The sequence below is a fragment of the Zonotrichia albicollis genome, chromosome 3, assembly GCF_047830755.1.
Source record: "Zonotrichia albicollis isolate bZonAlb1 chromosome 3, bZonAlb1.hap1, whole genome shotgun sequence".
NCBI lineage: Eukaryota > Metazoa > Chordata > Aves > Passeriformes > Passerellidae > Zonotrichia > Zonotrichia albicollis.
In genome coordinates, this window is record NC_133821.1 from 12,753,844 (window position 1) to 12,763,337 (window position 9,494).

General features: G+C 40.4%; 1 protein-coding gene across 7 annotated transcripts in view; it reads right to left on the reverse strand.

The window, feature by feature from the left end:
• The window catches only part of ACYP2 (acylphosphatase 2), a 32,983-nt gene extending 23,858 nt beyond the window's left edge, over positions 1 to 9,125 (reverse strand). For 2 of the 7 annotated variants that reach the window (XR_012579376.1, XR_012579375.1), the window contains exons 1-3: positions 8,772 to 9,121; positions 8,175 to 8,191; positions 6,666 to 6,775 (exon numbers count right to left, since the gene is read on the reverse strand). Coding sequence is in view for 5 of the 7 variants with exons in the window: in XM_074536713.1 (XP_074392814.1) it covers positions 4,839 to 4,854; positions 6,666 to 6,775; positions 8,175 to 8,191; positions 8,772 to 9,033 (405 nt within the window). In the remaining 2 variants the exon portion in view is untranslated. Of the gene's footprint in view, positions 1 to 4,559; positions 4,855 to 6,665; positions 6,776 to 8,174; positions 8,192 to 8,628; positions 8,708 to 8,771 lie in introns of those variants that run through there. The other 5 variants (XM_074536713.1, XM_074536712.1, XM_074536711.1 and 2 more) reach the window with 5 other exon arrangements.
• Positions 9,126 to 9,494: the final 369 nt, after the last annotated feature.

Here is a 9,494-nt window from a genome sequence, read left to right on the forward strand (position 1 = left end):
GAAGTTGTTCTTTAAGAGTCACATGAGCTGGTTTGTATTTTCAGGACTTGTTTGAAGCATCACATCCAGAATAGGTTTCCAGGAAACCAACACTAAGTACATGTTTTTATTGATAATTACCAGTTTGTTGCCAAAGATCTATTTTTGACTTTGTGCACAGTTAGCCACCCTGCTAAACTAAATAACAAAAGCCATTAAAAATCCTAGTTTAAGCTGACTTTTACTCATTAATGTCTCTCTAAGTGTTGTGGTGGAGCACTAAAGACACACTAAACACTTTATTCAGCACAAAAAGCCAAATGAATGGCACCAAACTGCACCACATCCTACTGCATCAGCAATAACAGAACACCTTCACTAAAAAAGCATTACATGTGGCTAAATACTAAAAATTATCAGCATTAAAGAATGCATAAATGCTGAAATGAACAAAAAGCTCCCAGTAAAAATAATTAATTACATTGGAAATTTTATTTTAAAATCAGTCTCCCACAAAGCTCAACCTTTCCTTCATAGAACAGTTATTATGGTTTAATTAAGATTAATTTTGAGCAGAAAGAGGATTGACTTCCCAGTGTGGAAGAAAGGCATATGAGTCCTAATTATGCAGTAAAATGCCCAAATTGAGTGTTCAAACAACAACTCAACTTGCCTGTGTTTACAGTACAATCCAATGCAGCCTTGAAATCCTTTCTGCTTCTAACTGTGCAGCCAGGATGCTGGAATTGAGTGTTCCCAGAGATACCCATCAGCAAAGCCAATAAAAGTCTGGAATTCCACAGGAAACTCAGTCTTGGTCCCTAACACTGCTAAAGGACTTGGGAGCATTAGTGAAGCATCCAACAGAGACAGGAGAAAAGTGAACTATCTTGCCCAACATCCCATTCTGAATTTTCCAAAACAATGCAAACACTAACACTGCTTATTCCAGAGCCAAAATCCTAGACATTCAAATCTGTTTACATGCAGAAACATCTAGTAAATGTTCTATAAACAAACATACTTCAGTGATAAGAAGAACTGGAAGCAGATACTTGATAAAGAATTCCAATTTTACAGAGCTACTGTAAAAAAGAATCTACAAGGTCATGCAAGGCAGCTATTTTTATACTCCAGCAGAAGAAACAGGGCTGTGGAAAACTTTTTTTTTTGGCACTATTCTATATCCAGAAAGGCCCAAGCATGGCTAAAAGCTTTTGTGGTTGAAGGCATTGCAGGGAACAGGCACATCCAGTGCAGTGGAAAGCAGAGGAGCCGTGCCAGGAGGCCACTGCTATTTCTGACTGTCACTGGTGGGCTGGGTGACCTTCAGGGCACAGGGACACCCCCTCCCTCAGCCCCTGGGGGCACACAGGGAAAACAGCCTTGGCCCGGGCCCCTACGGGGGGAAAAGCGGCCCGTTTGGCCCCGGGCCCCCACGGGGACACAGGACAGGGGAATTCCCTCAGGACACTGCACAGGATGGGCCTCTGGGTTTGTGCTGGAAGCACAGGCAGCTCCCCTTCTGCTGAACAGCTCACTCACTTTATTCTCAGTAAGCAAAAGCTCCAAGTTCTGACTTACCTGAAGCATTCCTCAGCTTTTAAACAGAGTTCAGCTGCTACAACAAATTAGGTAATGCAGCTAATTTTATATGACTAAAAAACCCAAAGAACAAGGTTTACTCCTCTTTTTTTCAGGCCATCATCAGTAACAGTTCAGTAAATTTCATTTACAGGACCAGTAACTACAATAATTCACAATTTGGCCTGTCAATTTTAAACAATAATTATAGAGAAGAAATTAATACCTCAAACATTCAATATGAAAAGAGAAAGAACCACATTTACCATTTTATTACCCACAAAAGTTATAGCCTAATTTATGTTTCAGTATACATTAGTCTTACCCTTAAACAAAAAATATAATCAAGCATTAAAAACCTAATATTGTTACATTTGGAGATACACTGAATTATAACATTACCATCACATTTTCCTGTCATTTGCTATTGATTTATTGAAACACTGTGAATCACCTTCAGCTGTGATTAATGTAAAAACTGTTCTTCATTACCATCATAAACGAGAACAAATTTAACACCTCTCACTGGTTTGCATTTTAACAAAGTTAAAAAATATTTTCAAATGTGATTTTTCATTTCCTTCTGCCCTTTCTCCAAAATCTGTCCCTGTCAGCTTCCTGAGAATATTTCAGCTATCCCAGGAATATTTCAGCCATCCTGCTGGGGCACATCTCTGCCTCACCAACAAATCTGTGTGCAAATCAGTGTTGAGGATTCTTCTCCTAAACAACACTCCTAGTTTGACCAAAATACTTTTAAAAAGGACAAAAACCTCAAAAATCTCTGACTAAAATCTGTTCATTTTCTAACTAAACAAACATCAATTGGGTATTAAGATCCAGAATGTTTTCCCCCACAGGTATTTTTAGTAGCATTTAATTCCATTTAGGGGATATTCTCTACAACCAATTAAAAATTATATTGGGGATAAAAGGTATTTATTCAATGTCACTTGGTACAGACTAAAACATTGGCTATATCTGATTAGGGAAACAATGACAAATATGATAATAACAATGCAGAGTTTCATTCTCTTCTACATGGTAAAAATCTAGATTTTTCTATGCATTTATACACCAGAGAAATTAAAGTCCTGTGTCAGTTAAATCTTAATATTAATTCTTCTTAACTGACATTGGCAATAAAAATACAATATTAAAATGAAATTAGCATTAGTTTCCTAATTAAAACCCATTTACAAGACATGTCATCTATATTTAGAACCCTGCCTTTCCCTAGAGACAGGAAGAACACTCACTGGGCTGTTATGTGCTTGTGCTTAAAAAATACCCTGAGATTTCACATTTTCAAGTGTCACCCTGATTTGAAACCTTGGATTTTTGGAGTAAATTCTGAATTTGGCACTGTACAGACTCTTATCTTCCCTTTTTAATGGCTAACTAAGCAATTTGTCATTGAAGTTTAAAAAATTCTCCCAGGAAAGCAACTTCCAGCCTGTCAGAGCAGGTTGCTATGGCAACAACCACCATGACTACACAGAGCCCAACCTTATTTAATGGCTAAAGTGGAAAAACAGCACAAGATAATATAATGAAATATCTTGTGGTGTGAGTATTGCTGGAAAAAATTAAATAAAACAAAGGACTACACTCCTCTACCCCATTTTTTGTTGGCACTTCATACCTTGGCTGGCAAAAAAGGCCTGCACTTTACCATAAAACCTTATTATGTTACAGAAATTGTGCAGCTCTGCTTCTCTTGGGACTTGACAGGTAAAACTCTCTGAAAATGAGCTTTTTTTATCTAAGGATAAGGGGTGTAGCTGCGTGGAGCAGAAGCAGCAAAGGGAACAGGCCTAAAAAATACAGTGAGGAAAAAGATGGATTCTAGCATAACAGTCTAAAAATAGATTCCCTGCAAACAGAGCATGAATGATGAATGGTTGAGGATCTTCAGAACTAACAGCTCCATCTAGAGTTAAAAACCAAGGGATACCAAAACAAGCTGACAGGTAAAAGCTTCTCAAGACTTCTTAAAAACACCCTCTAAAACATCCTCCAAAAGCTCTCCCAATTTAAAATTTTGCTTTAAAATACTCTACACAAAAGTCACCTAATCCCTGAGAACCTAAATTGTTTGGTTTTTTCATTAAAACCAAACAATTCAAAATTGAAATATGTAAGAGCTCTCATCTATCCCTTGGGCTTCCTGCTGCTCAGTGACATCCCCACTGCAATCTGAGGCTTGGGGAGGTTGGTACATTTTCAGTGGGATAAGATTTTAGCAGCACAGAATATCAAGGAATCAGCCTCCCAGCACTTCCAAAGAAATTCATACCCATGATCAACACTAAATGAACAGCCCAATCAGGGATATGACTTCCTGTACATGCAGCACTTTCCAGGCCCCAGCTGTTCACACTTATTTAAAATTAATACTGCTTTCTGCAGAGAACACTTTTGCATGGCTCCTCCCAAAGTAACTCAGCATGACTACATTTGATGTCTGCTCATCCTCTTGTTCCTCCTAAGTTAAATCTTACCTTGCAACCTACACAAAAATAATAAATTATATTAAGCCAATGCTTCTTGAGGTTGAGCATGCACTGGATACATTGTGGCTGTGCCTCCCAATATAATTATGATACAAGAATAAAATAAAAAGGGGCAGAAAACAGGGAGCTGCTGAAAAACCACTGGGTTAGAGGTCTGCTGCATTCCTGCCCCAGAACAAAGGCGGGCTTTGTTAGTCAGTCACCCCATGCTTCTGGCAACACCAGAGAGCCTCATGGGCTTTTTCCCACATTTTTTACACTTTCCCTCTCTTTATCATCCTCTCAATCCCTTCTTCCTCTTTCTCCCTCTTATATTGCTTTGCCCATTCACCTGTAGGACACCTGTACTTCCCAATGGCATCCCTACTCCTTTTAGCCCCATGTTCTTGACTCTATTTAGCATCACAAAGGGACAAATATTGTTTAACAAAGACCAAAACACCTTTACTACTTCCCCATAAAGTACATTAACATTAAAAATCCAGAACAAGCAAAACAACTGACATTTTATTACCATCATCATGTGATTTTTAATCTGTTCTGTGCTTCATGTTTAATTGAAAAGCTGGGGCAAGTATGTTTTCACACACTAAATGACACTCACAAGCTGCTGTGGAAAGATTCCCACAGGGTAACAAACATCACCAGGAAATTTCCCTGAAATATTTGATTGTTGATTCATGCACTTCTTCCTCTGCAAAGTTGGTTTCCTTGACCATGCAGGAGCTACAAATTTTTAGCAAGTATCATCACAGTGTCTTAAAGTCCTGAAAAGCTAAAAGACAAACCAGAACATGCACAGGCAGTTGATAATGGAATTTTTTTCCTAGTGATTTATCACATTTGGAATACAAATACCTGTTTAGGGTTATTAAAAATGGTTTGTATCCATTTCCTATTAAAAATTACTATTAAAAATGCTATTATTAAATAATGCTATTGTTAAAAATGGTTTGTTATCCATTTCCTACAGCAGAAGCCATCCTCATTTTGTTGTTTTGGTTTTTGAAAATGGCATTTTAAATAACATTTAAATCTGAGAACACAGTATTATTAATTCATATCATTATTAAAAAATGCTGAAAATACCTTTCACAACCTCAAAGCCATTTTGGTCCATTATTCACTAGTACCAGCAGAGACAAATAAGGGTCTTTCAAAGGAACAGTGTACATACAAGAATTCCCTTTTCACATGCAGCCTCACCAAGTTAACTGCAAAAATACACTGGAGAGCACAGAGGGCACAAGGAAAACACTTCCTATTTCACAATTTTACTCCAGGATCCCAAATTTAATAATCCATGCATCAAAAACCACACTTTGCCTTCACATTGCCACATTATTCTCACATCAGAGGAACACATTGATTTCCAACATGAAATAAAGGAGCAGCAACTGAAAACAACTTATTTCTTCTGGATCTGTGTTTTTAAATGAAAAAGTAGGATAACAAATAGCAAACAAACCCTGGTTTCTTACATGGTCAGTTTTATGTTCCAAGTTAAATAAAAAAGCGGCACCAACACTGAAATTTACAAAGCATGAAGAGATCTGGATATTAACAAACTCTTTCAAAAATTAAATGCAAACTTGATTTAAGAAAAAAACCTGATATTTCTCTGGCTTTGTAAATACTCTGCAGCCCAAGCTAAGCAACCTCATGTTAAGCACAAAACCAAGGAAAATGACTGGAAATCATTTAAATCTCCTGAATAGAACATGCAACACTTTTGTGTGCACAAAGCCAACTTCTCTTCATCCAAGTTTAGTTTTGAAGCAATTCCTGCATGGGAAAGTGTTGGCAGAACGTGCACTGCTCATTTATCTAGGAAAGGGAAGTTCTGCCCTCACTCATTCTTTGGTGAGAGAACAAATCCCTGAAGGATTTTTTTAAAGTTCCCAACAACCTCCCTGTACACACTTGCAGAAAATGATGGAAATAACTCAGTGAGGAAATAACTCAGTTGGAAATAACTCAGTGAGGCTTTGTGTTTTTCCAGGCATCACTTCCTCAGTGATAGCTTCAAGCTCCTGGAAACTGGCAATCTCATAATGAAAATTATTACCCATTCTTTAAAAGACACCAAAATACCTCAAAACTCATTTCCAAATGGCAGAGACTGCAGGCCTTGGCCAAAATGTGTATTGATGTATTAGGAGGGTTTTTTAAATCAGAAAAAAAAGTCATATTTAAACCCAGTATCCTTTAAACTGTTTTTTAAGCACAGACTAAGAAAACATTTAAAGATATTCCTCAAATTTTTTTTCTTAACAAGAGAGGTTTTGATGAATTAAAAACCAGATCTTTAGTCACATGAATAGACTTTCTTTTCATTTCAGAAGAAATGAGGATGTTAAGGAAATACATGAACAAACTGTGTGACACTAGAAATGAAAACACAGTATTTTTCAAGCTAAAGATTGTTCACAGCTTAAAAAAAAGCACCTCCTTACCTGCAAAGCTGAATGAAAACACTTATATTACTGACACATGGATCTACTTGTCACTTTGTATTAAAACCACTTTTGTAAATGACTTTAATGAGAGTAAGAAAAAAAAAAAACCTGACACAGAAATACTTACATTTCATTCACTCTCTCTTCTGGGCCCTGAACTTGGCCTGTCACAGTTCCTTGGCTGGTATTTTTCACCCAGCCAACCACTCCTAATTTCTTGGCTTCCTGTTCTGTGTACTGGTTTGGGAAATAATGAAAGAGGACAGTCAGTGCCAGCACAGACAGAACACTTCACCCTCCCCTTGCATTTGCCCAGCTCTAAGAGCTACACTTAAAAAATAAAAATCCCTGAGTGATGCTCATCCTCAGGCATTCAGATGTTCCTGGCAGCTCTGGAGTTGCAGTGGGCACAGCTCATTTCCCAAAAAGAACAAAGTTTTGATCACAAAGGACTCCACTAATCCCACACCATTCCCTTGTACCTACTTGATTCCTTTCCATAGCTCCTATCACTGCTCATTTGACCCTTCAATCACCACACAGTTTTTAAACTCATTAAATCTGCTACATGTACAAACTTCCCAGTTCCCTTTCAAATCCTTTCCACCTGACTTTCACCCTTTAAATCCTACCCCCAGCTGCTGCATTTCTACTGGCAAACAGCAGCAAAGGTCATAATCTGTTAGGAAAAAAAAAGAAGCATATTTCTGCAATACCTAAAAATTATGCTTTCCCAGCCACCCAGTTGTGATGAAATTCACAAATAGCAAGAGCCAAACTTCAGGTCTGTATGACCAATTCCAACAGACAAAATGTGCTTTGGGGTGATGCAGCCAATGAAAAAGTGATGCTAACTATGAAGAGTGTTTTCCAAGGTGATCATGAGCAGCTTCTCCAAACTAATTTGCCCAAAAGCACAGGAATGCAGCTGCAAACCTTCTCCTCAGTACTAGCACTGAGCTGTGTGCTCACACAGCTTTGGGTCAGCTCAAAACAAGGCACAGCAAGCTTGGACTCACCCTTTAATCTTGATAGAATAACTAAATTCAAGGCAAACCCCACTGCAGTTCTCTGATCATTTCCACTTGGCACTATTTCACAGTATAAACTATACATAAAATCTCTCAGGTTTAATATTAAGCATGGGGCACTATTTTGAGACAAAACCACTATTCTTACTTTAATTGTGTCCTCTTGTTTCATGGGTTTCTGTGAAATGCAAAACCAGCTGCTGCACTTCAGAGCTGCTGGAGTCACTTGCTCAGGGAATGAGCCACAAAGTGCTTATTTGTAGCAAATCTTTCCCCAGTAACCTTCCTTAAGTACAGGCACTGAGTTGTCACTTGAAAAATTAAACACTTTATTTCCTATTTAACCTTTCTAAAGATTAAGGTGTTACAACATTCTTGTGGCTGTTACATCACAAGTAATCCAAACCACAATCTATACAAGCAACACATTATTAAGCTTCTAAAAATCCATTTTAATGTAAAACCATTTTAAGTCTACTCAGAGTACTTAACCATCCAACCAAAGTTCAGGCTGGATATATTTACACTCCACAGACCTGCTGCCTTATTTTTAGCACTGGAAACATTATACCATAAAGTAGCCAGCAAATCCAGCATTGCCTTACCATCCTGAAACAAACACCTAAAAAAGAAAAAAAAAAAAGAAAAAAGAAATTAGAGTCCTGTCAAAGTATATCACCTGCAGGAATTTCAGTTTATATAAAGGAGCAATGATGTGCATGCAAGTCACCCCGTGGTGCTTTACTATGTAAATTTCAGGGGCGTTAATATCAGGGAAACTGATCAGGACTTGTGTTTAAGCCTTCCCTTCGTCACACGATTATTATATTCACACATTAATGTATTTAAGTGAAATAATACATGCATTTAAGTGAAAACGCCGCGGTGTGTGAATGGGAAGGACGGGAGGGGCATTTCCACACACCCGCGCTGACAGAAGCCACGAGCGGAATGGGAACTACTTTGGACAGAGCAGCTTGTGCTCCAGGGGGAGACGAGCCTTAGGGCGGGGGAATATTTACAACGATTTAAAATTTAAAAACAAGCAAACAAACCAAACACTCAACCAAAAAACTTTCGCGCCCCCCGGGTACGCGGCGCGGGCTCCCGCCTCCCCTCAGGCCGCTCCCACCCCGCGCACGCGCGGTGCCGCCGCCTCAGCGCGGCGCCCCTCGCCCCGCAGCCCCTCAGCCCGCCATTACCTTGCACCCGCCCGAACACTTCGTAATCCACGGATTTGAGTGCGCCGGAGACTTTGGCTGGGGCGGACATGGCAGCAGCGAAGGAAGAGCCGCTGTGGCAGCCGCCGGTTCTTCGCGAACAAGCGGCGTCCGGACGGGAGCGCGAGAGGCTCAAGCTTACCGCGCAAGCGGCCGCCTCACGTGAAAATGGGGCGGGCCACGGCACCCCAAAGAGAGCCCCGAGTGTGAGGAGCGAACGGCCGACAGCGGCAGAGGGAAACATCGCTCCTCCTGGGAGGGGAAACACCTGACATCCAGGGGTGACACAGCTCTGCCTGTGAGGGGAAATACCTAACAGCGAGGGGTGACACAGCTCCTCCCTGTGGGGGAAAACACCTGACGGCGAGGGGTGACACAGCTCCTCCTGTGAGGGGAAACACCTGATAGCCAGGAGTGACACAGCTCTCCCTGCAAGGAAAACACCTGACGGCGAGGGGTGACACAGCGCTGCCTGTGAGGGAAAATACCTGACAGCGAGGGGTTGCACAGCTCTCCCTGCAAGGGGAAACATTGCTACTCCTGTGAGGGGAAGCACCTGACAGCCAGGGGTGGCACAGCTCTCCCTGTGAGGGAAAACACTTGTCAGCGAGGGGTGACACAGCTCTGCCTGTGAGGGGAAATACCTGACAACGAATGGTGGCACAGCTCTCCCTGTGAGGGGAAACATCGTTCCTCCTGGGAGGG